General features: G+C 34.0%; 3 protein-coding genes across 4 annotated transcripts in view; 1 reads left to right on the top strand and 2 right to left on the bottom strand.

Moving 5' to 3' along the window:
* Nucleotides 1–4,382, bottom strand: part of LOC107471590 (ribulose-1,5 bisphosphate carboxylase/oxygenase large subunit N-methyltransferase, chloroplastic) — a 75,754-nt gene extending 71,372 nt beyond the window's left edge. For both annotated transcript variants that reach the window (XM_052255109.1, XM_016091083.2), the window contains exons 1-9: nucleotides 3,783–4,382; nucleotides 3,609–3,684; nucleotides 2,782–2,987; nucleotides 2,592–2,678; nucleotides 2,410–2,502; nucleotides 1,031–1,185; nucleotides 831–915; nucleotides 660–746; nucleotides 454–573 (exon numbers count right to left, since the gene is read on the bottom strand). In XM_052255109.1, coding sequence (XP_052111069.1) covers nucleotides 454–573; nucleotides 660–746; nucleotides 831–915; nucleotides 1,031–1,185; nucleotides 2,410–2,502; nucleotides 2,592–2,678; nucleotides 2,782–2,987; nucleotides 3,609–3,684; nucleotides 3,783–4,280 — 1,407 coding nt within the window. In that variant the 5' untranslated portion in view covers nucleotides 4,281–4,382. The remainder of the gene's footprint in view (nucleotides 1–453; nucleotides 574–659; nucleotides 747–830; nucleotides 916–1,030; nucleotides 1,186–2,409; nucleotides 2,503–2,591; nucleotides 2,679–2,781; nucleotides 2,988–3,608; nucleotides 3,685–3,782) is intronic.
* Nucleotides 4,383–8,549: 4,167 nt separating this feature from the next.
* LOC107471588 (4-coumarate--CoA ligase-like 9) lies at nucleotides 8,550–13,955 on the top strand. The gene is made up of 6 exons (XM_016091081.3): nucleotides 8,550–9,697; nucleotides 10,501–10,690; nucleotides 11,972–12,114; nucleotides 12,916–12,983; nucleotides 13,260–13,362; nucleotides 13,703–13,955. The coding sequence occupies exons 1-6, from the start codon at nucleotides 8,672–8,674 to the stop codon at nucleotides 13,826–13,828; spliced, it is 1,656 nt and encodes a 551-aa protein (XP_015946567.1). The 5' UTR covers nucleotides 8,550–8,671; the 3' UTR covers nucleotides 13,829–13,955.
* Nucleotides 13,956–14,150: 195 nt separating this feature from the next.
* On the bottom strand, nucleotides 14,151–17,447 carry LOC107471589 (uncharacterized). The gene is made up of 5 exons (XM_016091082.3): nucleotides 17,145–17,447; nucleotides 16,950–17,021; nucleotides 15,457–15,623; nucleotides 15,111–15,222; nucleotides 14,151–14,615 (listed from the first exon to the last, which is right to left on the bottom strand). Exons 1-5 carry the CDS (start codon nucleotides 17,172–17,174, stop codon nucleotides 14,397–14,399), a joined length of 600 nt encoding a protein of 199 aa, XP_015946568.1. The 5' UTR covers nucleotides 17,175–17,447; the 3' UTR covers nucleotides 14,151–14,396.
* Nucleotides 17,448–17,834: the final 387 nt, after the last annotated feature.

The raw sequence follows: 17,834 nt of genomic DNA on the forward strand, positions 1-17,834 counted from the left end.
ACAAGCTTGCATCACAATTAACTTTAAAACTATTGCCTACCGGTGGTTCCCAACACAGGCAATTTCGGAGAGACCTAAAGGCATTGTTTCGATTCCTATAAACCTGTAAGTCCTTGGCGGTAATTCTGGCTAAGGCAACAACCTTGTGGTCTGTCCAAGGGTTGTCAGTATTGAATATGTCATTGCACCTATGTCTTAGATTTACTTATATGATTTTATATTTTATTTTTTTGAATAAAATAGCATAATCAATAAGGGCTATTATATTTAATCAAACTATTCAATTGAATATGTTATATACATTTATTTTAGTTGTGTAAAAACATAACTATTAACATAGCTCTCGCTCTCTCTCTCTCTTTATTCTATATGTATACCACTCTGTCCGGACTATGGGTTTTCTTAACATTCCACAAACTCATCTAAGAAAAACATAACATGTGAGAAACTTACAGGACAAACTGGACCTTGAGAGGAAATGACAGATTGCATCTCAGAAGGATCTGAAACATATCCGAGCCGCAGATAAGGAAGCATATCTAAGACAGCTTCTCGTTCCTTCCCTGTGTACACCTGCATCAAGCTTAGAACTAAGGAATTGATATGAAGAACATTGAATAACCTTTGTTAGTATTACTATAAGGGTTCAGTATTAATACATGAAAAACTTGAATCGATAGTTTTCCGTTTCTTTGTGCAACCATTCTTTTATCTTGGTACTGTGGATCTTCGGTATTCAAAGCTGCCTGGGACATATATATCAGCAAGGTCAACAAACAACAGAATTGTGAAATACTGAATGCAATAAAGAGTAAATGTACACCTCATACCTCAACTACTAGACGATCATATGAATTATCTTCATCAATGAAACCATAATTTAGAAGTAACTTTGAGTTAGGCTGTGGCCCACACCTGAAAATGGCCACTTTCAAATCTTATAACAAAGCAACTGATGACAAAATCAATACAAAGTAGCCCGAAGGTTTTGGAAGAGAAAATATTCCCAGTTACTGTCAAATAATTATACCAGACAACAATTGGATCCCCGGCCTTATATGGGCGATCAACGACTAGCTCCACAGCACCATCAACAGCAGTTAACATTGCCTTGCAATTACTTCTGTATGCCAGTAAAGGAGGTCCCAGGGGAACTAAAGCAAATCTACGAGCTAAACTTACTTTCTGATCCAGTAAGAAAAACAATCAATTTTCATTCTTTTTAAAGGGGGAAAAATGCAAATAAAACAAATAAAAAACATATTGCTAGGCTAACTGCATCTGTAGTCCAAATAGGAAAAGGGCACTGTTATCCCAGCAAACACTTCAATTTTCAAATTCCAGAAACAGAAGAGTTAACTATTAAATGAGAAGTCTAGCATGAGATCTTAAAGCTCAATCAAGGAATAATGTAAACAACTATCCATACATTACATGGAAACTAGTGCATCATGGAAAAAATAAGAAAGAACTGGATTACTAATATTCAATAAAGCATGTAGAGAGTAATGGGGTACCATGTCCAACCATCTAGTGTCTTGAAAATAAGCTGTGCAATTTTTGTTAGCCTCTACATACAGTAGTATCTTCACAAAGAAGAGACTCATCACCACTGTTGTATGGGTTTTACCACATCAACATAAATTGTTTCCTGTGCTACCATTTGAATGTTAAATGGTGCTTCTTCAATTACTTGCCTAAATCTTTTGGCATACAGAAGTACAATGTTAAGTAGCTAAGAAAGTGGGAAACCACTCCTTAAAAACTAGCTATTAAGGAGGAAGAACCACTCTCCTTAAATGCAACATCAAGCATCTCATACTACTTAGTATGGGACATTGGGTACCCCATAATACCCAAGTCCCTATAACACAATACACTGGCCCTAGAGAGCCAACGTCCACAGCGACTTCACTCTATTGACACTGACCCAGCAGTGGCCACTCAGCTATCGGCAATTAGTATTCGATATTCACCTTAATCCAACCTATAGGTGGCCCTTTCTGTGCTGCCGACAACCTGACTCTAAGATCATTGTTAAGTACCCAACGAAAGTGAGAAACAACACCTTAAAAGCTAACTATTAAAAGGGAAAAACCACCCCCTTATCTACAACATCAAGCATCCCATCCTACTCGATATGAGACTTTGGCCCCCCATAATACCCAAGTCCCTAACATATGATCATATGTAATCAGAATCTTATTAAACAGATTTGGCAGCACGCACACACGTATATATATACACATACACACATCATCGTAACAGGTTACCAAGTGAAACCACTTGGAATATATTTCTTCAATTTAAGTGGCGAAATATATACACGCAAGCTTAATAGATTAGTCAACACTATCAGTCCAGATTGTTTGTGCATCTAATGTGTAATATCAGATAAGGGAACTTTACCTGCAAATGAACCACACATGACTGAACTGCAACAAAGGCTTGTTTAAAAATCTCATAGGAAAAGGCCTCAGTAGGAATGTCATATGGATATTGCTGCAAAATACATATAATGTAAGCACCAAGTCTCAATATAATCGACTATTTCACTATTATACTTTTTATTGTAGTGCATGTTCAGTTACCTGAAAAAGAGAACCAGCCATAAACCAGACTGTGTCAAGTTCATTATACTCTCTTTTTATTCCTTCAGCCCTTTGTAGAACTTCAACCTAAAGCACACTTACCAGAGTTTTAGTATGGGTATATTTGAAAATTGACCTTTGTAGTTAAATGTGGTGTTCATCTTTAATGAGGATTGGGAAGACGGAAAACCTTTGTGGGACTTCCAGTAAGGTAAGCTAGCTCAGAATCTGACCACAGTAGAGGTGATTCTACTGCCATCTGGCCCCTGCCTCGCTGACGATCAAGCTCCCTAATGTATGGATACCAGAAAGACTTCTTTCCTTGTTTTTTCTCATACATCAGATACAATGCCAAGCATGCCAATTCGGACAATTTGTTTGTGGTCAATAGCTCAGCTGGAATAACAATAAAGAATGAGATACAAATATAAATATTGAAATGTTTTGATACACCTCCAATCTGTTAATATTTTACCATAGATGAACAACACAATGCCACATACATTTATTCATTTTAAGAACGAACAAAAGCCTCTCTTCTTCCCATTATCAAAGGAAGTAATTTCTGTCAGGTATTTGCCTAATAATGTTGACTCCAAAAGGAGAAAAATCTCTTCCATGTAGTAATGTCTGGCACTAGCTAAGAGCAAACAAAAAATGACCTATCAACATATGCATCACCTAAACTACTATAGCAAATCAACGTCGTGAAATCCCCTTAAAATATAAAATATTTTTAAAACCACTATGCCACCTGAATCTCAAGAACTGAAACCATATCAATCAAACGTCATAAAACGCAAAAAAACCACCCATGAGTATCTTCTCTTATTTGTTTAGTTAAAAAAGATAATAACCATTAAGTCCTCCAAAATTCTTAAAACAGAAAATATTATAAATGCTTCTTTATGTTTTCAGAATAACTTCAATTTTAATTTCTTAAACACCAAAAAATCGCAATCTATAATCTCGGAAAGAGGTACTGGACATAACAGATCAAAAGAATTTAACAACTACCAATAGTCTCGTTTCCTAAGACCCTTTCCAGCGTGACCACCAACGAATTTGGAACAGAGAATGCAACATCACCAGCCTGCAATTAAATAATAATAAATTTAAATAAAGGGAAAAAAAGAGTAAACACTACTTTGGTGAATAGAAAATATGAATGATTTTGAATTATGAATGAACCTGAAGATCTTCACTAGCAGCTACATAATGTATCGGTTTGTGTGTATCATGGTGCCAAGGTCTTTCATTCAGAACAACTTTGCAAGGAGGGAGGCCATGCTTGTGCATCCAGGATTTCAAGTCGCCTTGCTCCTCCTCCTTCTTTCCGGCGGAGACGACGGCGGCCTCGCCGCCACCGGCGAGCAAGGTGTCGCGGCTGGAGGCAGAGCAGTAACATTTCCGGCGGAGGGAACGGAGGCGGCTCTTGCTGACTGATACGGCGAAGAATGAGGGCAATGCAGGGAGAGAATTAGCAGAGGAATGGCGAATTGAAGGGGAAAAGAAGCTTTTGTCTGAAATTGGAAGTGCGAGGCGCGAAACTTCCATGAAGTTAGGGTTTAGGAATTGGGAATTTGAGTTCGATGAAGAAGATGCTTTTTTTCTCCGAGTTTCTGAGTAAGTAGAAGGAGAAGTGTGTTGGTGTGAGATATTTTGGTGCGAGATTTTGGATTTTAGCATGCACTATATATACATGATGGTTTTGGGTGAACAGAAAGATAAGAGAAATAAAGCCAGAAAAGACAGGAATATGGCGTTTTCTGAGGATTGGATTGGAGGGAAACAAAAAACTCCGCTGTGAAAATCTTCTAGTTCTACACTTTAAATAGTTTGGGTGCACAAACCACAAATTTCCATGACTCATTACTGTCATGAGTGAATTCAACCAAATTTTAGTCCTCATTGATCATTTTATTTTGAGTAAACTACTATTTCTACTCATAAAAGTTGAAAATACTGACATATCTACTCATAAAAAAATTATATTTATACTCATAAAATATGAGTTCTATATAATAAAATTATTCAAACACTAAAAAATTACATAAAAACTCCAAATTACCCTTATCATGCATCATCTTTTCTCCACTACTACCACCACTAACCCCATCCTCTCTCTCTCTCCCCTTCCATTTTTTGAGTTCGTCGTCGTCGCCAGAGTCCGTCAACTCCTTCCTCTCTCTCTCTCTCTTTCTCTCTCTTTCCTTCTATGTTATGTTTCTTTCTCTTCTACTTCTTCGAATGGTTGCGTGGTGTAGATTCAGTGGTCACTAAATTTGTAGACTGGACAAGAGCGGGTGGAATCGCGGACTAAACAGGGACTGGAGCTTTGTGTCAGCAAAAGATGGAGGGCTAGTTGGAACGGGTTGGGGCAGCGGCAGCAGCTCTAGGGTTGTAAAAGGCGACGGTGGTCTTGGGCTCGCAGAGGTAAGGCAAGGGGAAGAAAAAGAAAGAGAGAGAGAAAGGATGGAGGAGGAAAAAAAGGGGGAAAGGACGCGGTAGCAGCGAGTGGAGGTTGGGTGGGACTTGACGGCGCCAGCGACTGTTGAGTGCCACGGGAGTGGTTATGCAGAGGAGTTAAGAAAGGGCGAGAGAGAGGAAGAAGAGTGAAAATCGGGAGAAGGGGGACAGCTTGGTGTTTGCCAGTGGTGGTGCGGTGGTCTCAGACAATTTGCTTTTTCTATTGTTGTTGTTGTTGTTGTTGCTTTATGTGAAGAAGATGATAATGGAGATATAGTGGTGGTGGTGGTGGTAATGGTAGTAATGAAGGAAATGAGGTGGTGGTGCCTTTGAATTGAGTGATTGTGGTAATTATAGTTTAAGGTGGTAGTGAGGAAGAATTTCGGTGGTGAGTTTGGGATTGGAAAAGTGGTGGTGTGGAGTAAGTGATAGTGGTGGGATAATTTGAGAATTTCAAATAATTTTTTTGGATTTGGATAATTTTGTTAAGATGGTAGTGAGGAAGATGCCTGATGAGTGGAGAAAGAGCACTTTGGTACCTATCTACAAGAATAAGGGGGATATACAAAGTTGCGGGAACTATAGAGGGATTAAGCTTATGAGTCATACTATGAAGTTATGAGAAATTGTGATAGAACGGAGGTTGAGAAAAGAGACACAAGTACAGAGAACCAATTTGGATTTATGCCAGGAATATATACCACTGAAGTGATGTACCTATTAAGAAAGATGATGGAAATGTATCGTAGTAATAAAAGGGATCTACATATGGTGTTTATTGATTTGGAAAAAAGCGTATGATAGGGTACCAAGGGAGGTTTTATGGAATGTTTTAGAAAAGAGGAGAGTAAGGATCCCATATATTCGGGCAATTAAAGACATGTATGATGGGGCCACAACTAGTGTGAAGACTCAAGGTGGTGTGACGGAGGAATTTCCTATTGGTATATGATTACATCAGGGATCATCCTTAAGTCCATACCTTTTCACATTAGTCTTGGAAGTACTCACAGAGCACATCCAAGAGCCTGTGCCATGGTGCATGCTTTTTGCCGATAATATTGTCCTTATGGGAGAATTAAGGGAAGACCTAAATAAGAAGTTGGAATTATGGAAAGAAGCTTTAGAAGTGTATGGTCTGCGCATAAGCCGTAGCAAGACGGAATATATGGAATGTAAGTTCAGTCTGAGAAGGGAAAACCCCAACATAGAGGTGAAGATTGGAGAAAACATCCTAGAAAAAGTTAAAAGTTTTAAGTATATTGGGTGCATCATACAGGATAATGGAGAGATTGAACATGATGTAAATCATAGGATCCAAGCAGGTTGGTCAAAATGGCGGAGTGCATATGGTTTTATATGCGACAAAAAAGTGCCTTTAAAACTTAAAGGTAAATTCTATCGCACCGCTATAAGACCGGCTATACTGTATGGTACGGAGTGTTGGGCGGCTAAAGGGGAGCACGAACATAAGCTGAGTGTGGCAGAGATGAAGATGTTGAAATGGATGAGTGGTCATACACGATTGGATAGAATAAGGAATGAAGATATAAGGGAGAGAGTTGGAGTAGCACCCATTGTGGAAAAGATAGTTGAATCGCGTCTCAGGTGGTTTGGACATGTGAGAAGAAGACCGATAGAACATCCAGTCAGGTGGGTGGATGAGATGGAAGATGAATAAAGGGCGAAAGGCAGAGGCAGACCTAAGAAGACCATCCATGAGGTGATCAAACGAGATCTACATGTAAACGGTCTCTCTGTAAACATGATACATGACAGAGCACAATAGCGTCGTTTGATTCATGTAGCTGACCCCACTTAGTGGGACAAGGCTTTGTTGTTGTTGTTATTGTTGTTGTTGTTTGGATAATTTTATTAGCAAAAGTTTATGTTTCATGGGTACAAATAGTAATTTCCTTTTTCTATGGGTAAATATGTCAGCGTTTTCAACTTTTGTAAATATAAATGATAGTTTACTCTTTTATCTTTACTCAATCTTATTACGGATTTTAATTTTGATGTACGGTCATTAATAATAAAATAATTTTATATGTACATTTAATAACATAATATTGTATTAAAAATAATAAATATAATTATACCATCAATATATTAAAATTAAATTTATTATGTTATATACATAAAAAATTATGATAAAATATATATTAAAATATAAAATTTATAATAAAATTAGTTTATAACTTTAAAATATAAAATTTATAGTAAAATTAATACTATATATATTTATAGTTGATAAAATAATTCTCAAAATAATAAAATTAGTTTGTAACTTTAAAAAGATGATAATTTTTTCATAAAATTGTCTGATTATTAATTTTTTATTATTTAAAAAAGAGATTAAATTTGTAACATCACTAATTTTAAAAAATCTAATTTTAATTAATTTAATATTGATTTTAGTAAATTAAAGATATATATTCTATTTAAAACGTTGGAGACAATTAAACTCAATTTAGTATGAGCTGAGCCTAATTATTTATTTCTAATTTTTCAGTTAATTCTAGCTTTTTTGTTACAAACATATAGTATGAAAATTAAAAAAAATTAACTATTAAATATAAATAAATAATATTAAATATTAGTGAAAAAAGAAATAGTATAAATAGGGACTATATTATTATACTATTGGGACTATATTATTATACATTATTATATTAGGAGAGAAAAAAATAAAAAAATAAAAAATATTATTCATACACTAAATATTTTTTATATTTATATAAAAATATAGTTGTTACTAATTAATTGTATGTTTAAATTTTGTTCATTAACAAAATAAAAAGAACGTGTTTTGATTATTAAGAGAATATTGATTTAATCGGTAATTATCATAAAGAATATACACGTAGTGCGATTGTAACAAATAGGTGAATCTTAATTTATTAAGAGTTTTTTATTTTCATTCACTCAAACTAAAAAAAATTTATAATTTTAATAAGAGAAAAGTTTGTAGGTCAGTAATTTTGATTGATATTAGTTAGTATTTGTAACAAACAATCTAACATTTTTAACTCAATATTTTTATTTCAATAGTCTAACAATATATTTTTAGCTAATTAAAAAAATCAATAAAATTTATTATTTTTAATTACTAATATTTAAAAAAATAAATTAAAAATATATTATTAAAATATTAAATTAAAAAAATTAGACTAATAACTAAAAATATTGATTATAAACAATAAATTTTACTTGGTTTTGAGCTTGATCCTTTAATATTATTGGTTAATTGCGGCCAAAAATAATAAATAATCCGAGTTCTATATGCCATTGATGGTTTGATCATTCTTCAATATGATTAAACATCTTGTATATCCTTTAAACTTCGATAGCATCACAATTCACATACCATCAATTATTTAGATCTTCTTCTCTAATTCTTATTATCTCCTCTATAATTCATTAATTCTAGTGCTAGCATTTTTCGCCGCTACAACCACACATTCTAAATGGACGATCATCGCATGGTGACAATCATGTCACTATTTGATTGGATGCACGTAACCATCTGCCACTTATTCAAGAGATTATAGACCTAACCAAAAATGATGTATTAACTAGGCTCCAAATCCAAGCACTCACGCACACACATGGAACAAAAAACAGCTACCTCCAACAACGTCTTAATTGACCCAAGCAACGGTTTCAACCGCGCTACCAGAACATTCCACAGCCTAAAACCCCCTCTCCGCCTCCCTCCTTCACATGCCACCGTCTCCGCACCATCATACGTTCTCTCTCTCCGTCGCAACTCACCTTGGTCCGACTCCGTCACCGCTCTCATCGACTCTGCCACCGGCCGCCACCTCTCCTACGCCGATTTCATCCGCCGTTCGGAAACCCTAGCTGCCAACCTTACATCCCTCTTCACACTCTCCAAAAACGACACCGCTTTGGTCCTCTCTCCAAACCTCCTCCACGTTCCTATCCTCCACTTCGCGCTCCTCTCCCTCGGCGTCGTTGTTTCGCCGGCAAATCCACTTGCCACGCGCTCCGATCTCACGCGCTTCATCCGCCTTAGCAAACCTACCATCGCATTCGCCACGTCATCAGCGGCTAACAACCTTCCCAATGAGTTCCGTCACGGAACCGTCCTCATCGACTCGCCCGAGTTCGAATCGCTCATGACAGCGAGTCGACCCGGCGCCAAACTCGAACAAGTGGAGGTGAGTCAGTCTGACGTGGCAGCTATTCTTTACTCTTCAGGAACCACAGGGAATGTGAAGGGAGTGATGCTGACTCACCGGAACCTGATTGCAATGGCAGGGGTATACGACGTCGTTCGGCCGCAGAGGGAGAAGCCCGCGGTGTTCCTATATACGGTGCCGTTTTTCCACGTGTTCGGGTTTACGCTCTCGCTGAGGGCGGTGGTGCTGTTGGAAACGGTGGTGTTAATGGAGAGATTCGGATTGAGGAGGATGATGGAGGCGATAGAGAGGTTTCGAGTTACGCACATGGCGGCGGTGCCGTCAATAATGGTAGCGATGATGAAAGACGACCTGACGGCGGCTTATGATTTAAGGTCGTTGGAATGCGTCTCTTGCGGCGGGGCTCCTCTCGGAAAGGATACCGCCGCGGCGTTCAAAACAAAGTTTCCCAAAGTGTTAATCTTGCAGGTTAGGGAGTTATTAAAGTGTTTCTTACTCTTTTTTTTTTTATATTTAACCTGTTACGAATTTTGTTTTTTCTTTCCTTTTTTGTGTGTACATACTACATAAGTACATATATAGTCATGAAACTATTAACCATAAACAGTGGGTTAATTTTTTTGGATATTGAATAAGAATTTGTGTAATCCTTTAATATTAAAAATTATTTTGTTTTACAAAATTATGGATGCTATAAAATTTATAGAAATCGAATTGTGAGATCAAATTTTTTTATTTATAAAGACAATACATAAATTACGTATTATATTATTTTAATATTAAATTACAATATACAGACTGTGTATTATATTATTTTAATATTAAATTATAATATATAATCCGCATATTATCAATGCAATTTGTAGTATGCGTATTATGCTTGCATAGAATAGCGTCTCTAGAATACTATTTTTTGCACATTAAGGTCCCATGTTAAAATAAAAAATCCTAAACAGTGATATTGCACTAAAAATTTTAGAAATACGAAAATATTTCATGTTTGTCTTATTAGCTGCTATAAAGTTTTTATAAAATTAAAAGGTTGCCTAATTTGTACTTTCCCTCAAGATTCGCATTGGTATTCTCTGTCTCTCTCTCCTCCCACTAGCCAGAATATTCAAATCCATTTTAAATTTGAAGTTATATTGTAAATCTTCTTTGTCGCGGCAACTGGCAAGATTAACTTAAAAATGAAAAATGAATAGGAAAACAGTAACACATACTCCTTACTTAGAATAGTTCATCTTATATCGAAGAAGGAAATATTGCAGGGATACGGTCTAACGGAGTCAACGGCAGGGGTTGCCCGAACAACGAATCCGGAGGAGGCAAGCCGATCAAGGACAACAGGTAAGCTGGTGTCAGGTGTTGAGGCTAAAATTGTAAATCCAGACACAGGGGAGCCCATGTTTCCTGGTGATCAAGGGGAACTTTGGCTCAGAGGACCTTCAATTATGAAAGGTATTCAATTAATAGTACTTCTTCCTAACAACTATTATAGGATAAAAATTTTAAAGTGATACTTATTAGCTAAATATTTTATTAATAGTTAGTGTAGCTATTCTGTACCAAAAAAAAAAGTGTTCCCCTACGGGAAACATGTGCGAATCTAGTATAGGAGAATAATGGAACGAAGACTGAAAGCATGCTTGAATTGTGTATGTGTTGAAAACGTAAGCCACAAGTATAGTATGCATTTTGTCTCGTACTAACATATTTCTTCTGTTGGAGCGTTTAGGTTTAGAAAAGCTAAAATATTATATTTATTTAACTAATTATTGATCTATTATTTATTACATATTTAATAGTTGAAAAAGTATAGGTAACTAATAACATTTTTGAACAATGTGTGAACAAAAAAGTTTATAAATGGTGAAATTACTACAATATGTACAAAATGGTGTGTTATATTATTTCTTGATATTTAACAATTGAGCTCAATTTGGTTAAATTATTACAGTTAGATTCTTTTATAAGTTACTTTTTCTTTTCTTTTCTGTTAAGAAGTATTTTAATTGTTCTAAATTGAGAATTTATTTAAATAAAATTATAAAAATAAGTTGGAGACACAAAATTGTCATGATCTTTTATTTCAAATTTTTAATATCGTAAGTTAGTCAGCACATAAGTTATAGATCACATCTGAGTATACATATTTAAAATAATACATATTTCTATATGTTATATATCCAAGTCTTTTTGTTAATTAAGTCCAATCAAATTAGTTTAATATAACAAAATTAGTTATGAATAGTTAGCATTATTCTAAATCTTATTGTTTAACTTGGTTGAACTTAATTAACAAAAAAATTTGAATATATACCATTACTCATACATATATTATGAAAATATGAGCCCATCTCTTTATGCGATTTTGGAATTATCCGTTGTTTTTTAATATTTAGTTGATTTAGTCAAGAGAATGAATTTTTCTTTTCTTGACTTCATTTTTTTTTAATAATACCATGAGTCTTATTTCTTTAGATACATATTTAATCAATATTGTAACATTTTAAAAAAAAAATGATAATTATAATATAACAATCAAACTCATTAAATTGAGTTATTATTATTCTCCCTTCAATGCTTTCAACATGTAAGGTCGTCTTTGAAATCTAAAATATCTTATAACCATCAAACTGATTCATGAAACTATATGTTTTTTAACTTGAGTTTTAGTATTGGATTTAGAGAAACCGTCCAAAACATTTTTCTTATTTTATTTTATTTTATTGGGAGCAGGTTATGTTGGTGACCCAGAAGCAACTTTAGCAAGCTTGGTGGATGGGTGGTTAAGGACTGGGGACCTCTGCTATTTCGATGAAGAGGGTTTCCTCTATGTCGTTGACAGGTTGAAAGAGTTGATCAAATATAAAGGCTACCAGGTAAACTATTTCCCTTTCTTGCTTCCAAAAGTTTTTCCCTTAAATAATATCACTTTGCCACTACTGTTAAATTAATATGACTAGTGCATAGTAGTGAAACATTACCGATCATAATGTTCGTCCTGTAAATAAATTATAGTGTTTATTTTCTAACTACTATTGGAAGATGAATAAATTATGATATATATGTGTGTGTTTAATTATTCTAATTTATCTATGTCTTAAGAATTGAGTGGTTATTACTTATTTCTAAATGTGATAGGGTGTATTACAAGTATTGCATGTTTTAGAAATATAATTTTTAAATAATTTATATGTGAGAGATATTTTTCACATCTTAAACTAATTTTTGGGGTTAATTAAGCACATTTACTTTCAAAATGGTATAATAGCCTATTCAATTCAATGTTATTCGGTTATTGCACTATTCACACACAAAAGTATTTGAAAATTGCAAAGAAATACAAAATTGAGGTCTTATCAAAATCATCATCCACTTTTAATATCAAGATGATATTAACTAATTTTTAAATAATACCAATTTACCGTTAATTTAATTTTGATAATAATGGAACAAAAATTTATTACATATGTTCATTTATTTAAGAATAATTTATCTATTCATTCAATTCTAAGCATTACCAATATTTATTTATTACTTTTGTTAGTATGTGTTTTTTAGTTTCGATCAGATCATTATTTTAAAACGAAGTGAATATTTTAATAATAAATCTTAGTTACAAATCTGAAGGACCTTTACACTGTCATGATTAATTTGTGATACTTGATTGTACATTGCAGGTGGCCCCTGCAGAATTAGAACAAGTGCTCCATTCGCACCCTGAGATAAGCGATGCGGCAGTTATTCCGTAAGATTACTACGATGAAATCTAAACTCTTAAAACAACACTTATTTTTAAAGTTCATTTAATGGAATAATGGTTGATTCCATTAAATAATTCAACAGTATAACAATAATTTTTAATCGATTATTACTTACTGTAATTCAAGATAAATCTGTTTTCATTTTTTAGTATATGAACACAAAGCATTTAGAAAAAAGGACTGTAATTGTAAGGGGCATTAGGATTAGTAGTTCAGATTTACCATAATAATAATATTTATACATCGTTTTTCATTCATAGATATCCTGATGAAGAAGCTGGTCAAGTCCCCATGGCCTTTGTGGTAAGAAAGCCCCAAAGTTCCCTTGGTGAAGCAGAAATAATTGAATTTGTTGCTAAGCAGGTACTTTATCCATTTTTCCATATTCAATTAACCGATCATAAAAGATAGATGTTAATGATATTATAATATAGAATGACTACGTTTTATATTTATAATCAAATTTAATTCGTATTTATAATCAAATTTCTAATTATTACTATCAAAACATGCTTGTTAATTTATAATGTTTATTTCTTAGGAATTTTTTTATTATATTAAAATAAAAATTTATATGATATATTTTATAGTATTAAACTATTGATCATATACTCGACCCCACTTAATAGAATAAGATATAGCTAGTGTTGATATTGAAATGGAAATTGTAAATCTTATTTCTGGGTGCTTTGCCTTGTTTCAGGTTGCACCATACAAGAAAATAAGACGTGTAACATTTGTTGACTCCATACCAAAGAATGCAGTGGGGAAAATTCTAAGGAAAGATTTAAATAAAATTGCTCTTGAAAGATATATCTCTAGGCTATAAATATACTTCAGTTCGTTTTATTTTATTTCTTTGGGTGGGGTTGTAATTCTAGGATTTTTAGTTTGTTACTACTTAAATGTCATATTTTGCAAGAATAATAGTATAATTATTAAGCTCAATAAATGGTTAATCATTTAGCCATTAACAATGAAAAGCAAAAGAATAATCAACTTCTCATATTTGCCCGGAAATGGCTCTTCATATCAGACTCGGATAAGAACATAGCTAATTCCCTAAACTGAGCAGAATGTTCTGATATATGCTTGAGAAAATCACACTCATCTCTATATGAAACAGACTAAATTGGTGGGGACTGAGCATATGAGAAAAGCAATACAATTTCCCACAAAGCAATACCCATGTAGGAGAAATGATGATGTTTATTATTCATACTCACGATTTGGAAGCAACTCTAATTTCATAAACATGGCTATTGAGTTAAAAAATTCACACTAAAAAGTTGCAAGAAATCATAACTAGTGAATCAAAGAAGGTTTCTTTAACCATGTCCTTTTGAGATTCAGAATACCATAGAACAGAATCATCTTCATAGAGTTGACTAACGTCCTTATGCACTCTCCTCTGGAGCTTCTCTCTTTTTGCCTTTCTTGGTTCCATCAGTATTCTGTTGTTGCTGTTCAGCCTTCTTCTGTGCTCGAACCATTGCACGCCTTTCTCGTGGCCGCATTTCTCGTACGCTTCTAGGAGGCATTACATAAGGTTCAAGTGGTCGATCACCAAACGGATGCTCACTGCCGGGGAAGATCCTCAGCTTTCGATCCCTATCCTACACCAATTAATCATAATGTAAAAAAACGAGGTCTAATTGTGTATATACACATACATCAGAACCAAAGTGTAACAAAATGTAAAGAAAAATTCATTAACAATCAGAGCTATCTAAGAAAATGATTTTTTACAAGCAATTCATCTGTAAACATGTATGAGAATTACCTGATGATTTTTCTATAATTCATTTCAATTCAAATCAATTCTATTCCAAAATCTTTTTGTTCAAAACACACCAAAAACAGATGGAATAGAAGGCTGTGCTAGAACTGGAAACTAAAACAGATGGATTTTTGAGTTCAGGAATAGACCAGAGAGTAGAGTAATCAATGAATTCCAGGGAAAGACTGAAATACAAGAGATTTTAGGCGAACTTATTAATATTAAGCAAAAGACAAAGTAAACATGTACAAACTCTGGCTCCGTACAAGTGTAATTAAATTCCATATTCACGCTTTAAATTTTCAAAATTAAGGGTCAATGTTGCACTTACATCACGCAATTTGTTTCTAGGCAACATGCGCAAAACAGCTTTGCGAATGACTTCTGTAGGATCTTTGGCCATCTGATCCTTGAAAGTCCTTTCCTTGAGGTGGCCCACATACCTATACACCATTATGTCTGTATTAAGTTACATCACAATATTGTGAATAATGCAAGAATATTATGGGGCATAAGAAACTCCATAGCTAAAAAGCAAACATAATTGGGGACAACGGTTGTTGGACCATAGAAGATAAGCATATAGATGAAAATAAAATCATTTGATTTACAAGAAGCCTAAAATAATTGATATTTCACTAATATTTAAACTAAAGTGCTTAAGGCACAACACTTGCCCTGTATGCCAGTAATAGACCTTGTCTGTAAGTTTTCTCCCAGTGACACAAACATCCTTTGCATTAAGAACAATGCACATATCTCCATCATCACGATTAGGTGTGTAAGTTGGCTTATCCTTTCCCTGAACTACAGTAGCAATTTGAGATGCTAACCTCCCAAGAATCTACTCAAGGAACAAATTCATTAGTTAAATTATCTCATGAATTAAGATAAGTAAATTATTCAATAGCTGATCACTGATCAGTGGACAGAATCAAAATGTAGAAAGCTTGGACATGCCAACTTACTGGTATGTTCCAAAAAATATTGGATACCAATATTTAGTGGGCATGCAGTCAACACAAATATTATATACTTGAACAAGACTCCAAGAGTTGAAAGACTCAGCTTGACAGTTGACACAATATTTTAAAATGATTATTTTACCACCTCAAATATTGAAATGTTCAACACCATATACAATTTCAGATAAAAAACAATTTGAAGAGTGATCTCTGCCAATGAAATAGATTATGAATACAGACAAAAAGTAAGATTAGTTAATCTTTATACAGACAAAAAGTAAGATTAGTTAATCTTTATACAGACAAAAAGTAAGTTTAGTTAATCTTTATATGTACAAGGCTAGTTCTACAAAATATGTACCAGTATATGTTTTTTCAAAATATGTCGGAATAACAAGTATTGCACATGCCTAGTTCAGTAATTCTACTAGTTATATATATATAGTATACGTTTTTACAATAGGGGTTAAAGAACAAGTACCAGCACATGACAAACATAAAGAATGTTTCATATTTTTCTTTTATCTCTTTTTGTACAGGGGAGTGGTGAATATTGATTGTTTAACACCTATGAATTATGATTAGTTAAAGGTACAAAGATGTGAGACCCCGATAAAACCTTCACTGCGACTTTAGCCATTTCTTTTTAACTAATTCACCTAATAAACTACCTTGAAATTCTCAACTTTTAATGTGTCATGATCTTATGAGGGAATCAATTACAATAATTTAGACAAACTATATTCATCTTTCTAAATTCCTTAAGCTAGCTTACTATATATATAGGGTTTACGATTAATATTTTCAAAATTGCAAAGATATTTAGATTCAATCTTATTTGTCATTTGGGATTTTCATGAGATCGAATTGACTTATTCTGTTGGATAACTTTCAATAAGGTATAAATCCAAGTCAAGATATGGAAATGCAACCCAAAAACTGAATGTTTGCAAAACATTTCATTGATCAAATGCTGAAATGCGGTGATATCAAATAACAACAAGCAAATATCGCAAAGCAAAACAATCATATTCATCTTGGAACGACACAACACAACCTACCCTTTAAGCAAAAAACAAAGCGAGAAAATGCTCTGGCTAATTATTAGAATCCAAAATCAACAACACATTGTATAATGCGATCATACTCGCAGTTTGTATGAGGATTTCAACAGAATCAGAAAATATGAGAAACTGAACACTCACCTGTCCCTTGGCATCGAAAACCCGCCACCGGAGACCATCAAGATTAATGCGCCTTAATCCAGCCGCTGCTCTCTGATAATATTTAAACAAATAAATTCAATACTGAATTCAAAATAGGGTGGAATTTTCACAAACACTTGGCATGCATTTCGTGCCAACAATGATTTAAACAACCAAAGGAGATTTCAGAATTACCTTCATGTTGAAAGCGTTAACCATCTTCATTTTGACCTCGGCTTCTTGTTTCGAACTTCCTCACAAAAATTTCACCGGTTCAGTAAACTTGAGAACAGAATAACACTACCTGATAGGAAAATGGTGAGTTGAGTGAGTAGCCGCAGTTTGAGAGAATGAGTGAGGATTTGAAAGTGGAACGAAAGCAAAGAAGTGGAGAGAGGCGAGACGGCGTGACGGTGACGGTGAGAAGCGACGCCGAGGGAGGGCGGGCAGAGACTGAGAGAGTGAGAGGGTGAGGCTTAGGGTTTCAAACAAGGGGTTCTGAAAATGGAACCGCATATCCAACCCCTCTAAACTGCTTCGAACCGGTTTGAACCGGGTTCAATATAAAAAATTTACAAAAAATAATATATAAAAGAAAATTAATATTGTTGTTTACATATCAATCATAATCATGTTGGGATTTTTTATTTAAGGTAAAAACTCAAGTGAAGCTAATAGTTTAAAGCTGTTAGATGAAAATTTAGTCAAATCAGTTAAATTATCTAACGAGTTTCAATTATCAATTTCACGTGAAGTCGACTGCACATAAATTTCCACTTTTATTTAAATTAAATAATTATATAATTTACTGATATACACAAACTGTGAAATAATTACTTAAATAAATAACGTATTACATGTTAGATATTAGAGCTCAACATAAAT

The sequence above is a fragment of the Arachis duranensis genome, chromosome 10 (assembly GCF_000817695.3).
Source record: "Arachis duranensis cultivar V14167 chromosome 10, aradu.V14167.gnm2.J7QH, whole genome shotgun sequence".
In the NCBI taxonomy this organism is placed as follows: Eukaryota; Viridiplantae; Streptophyta; class Magnoliopsida; order Fabales; family Fabaceae; genus Arachis; species Arachis duranensis.

Coding starts and splice junctions, on each gene's coding strand:
- LOC107471589 (XM_016091082.3), bottom strand. CDS start 17,174: ATGAAGATGGTTAACGCTTTCAACATGAAG. Junction 17,022..17,144: donor TTAACGCTTTCAACATGAAG/GTAATTCTGAAA, acceptor AAATATTATCAG/AGAGCAGCGGCTGGATTAAG. Junction 15,223..15,456: donor GTCTATTACTGGCATACAGG/GCAAGTGTTGTG, acceptor AATGGTGTATAG/GTATGTGGGCCACCTCAAGG.
- LOC107471588 (XM_016091081.3), top strand. CDS start 8,672: ATGGAACAAAAAACAGCTACCTCCAACAACGTCTTAATTGACCCAAGC. Junction 9,698..10,500: donor CCAAAGTGTTAATCTTGCAG/GTTAGGGAGTTA, acceptor GAAATATTGCAG/GGATACGGTCTAACGGAGTC. Junction 13,363..13,702: donor TTGAATTTGTTGCTAAGCAG/GTACTTTATCCA, acceptor GCCTTGTTTCAG/GTTGCACCATACAAGAAAAT.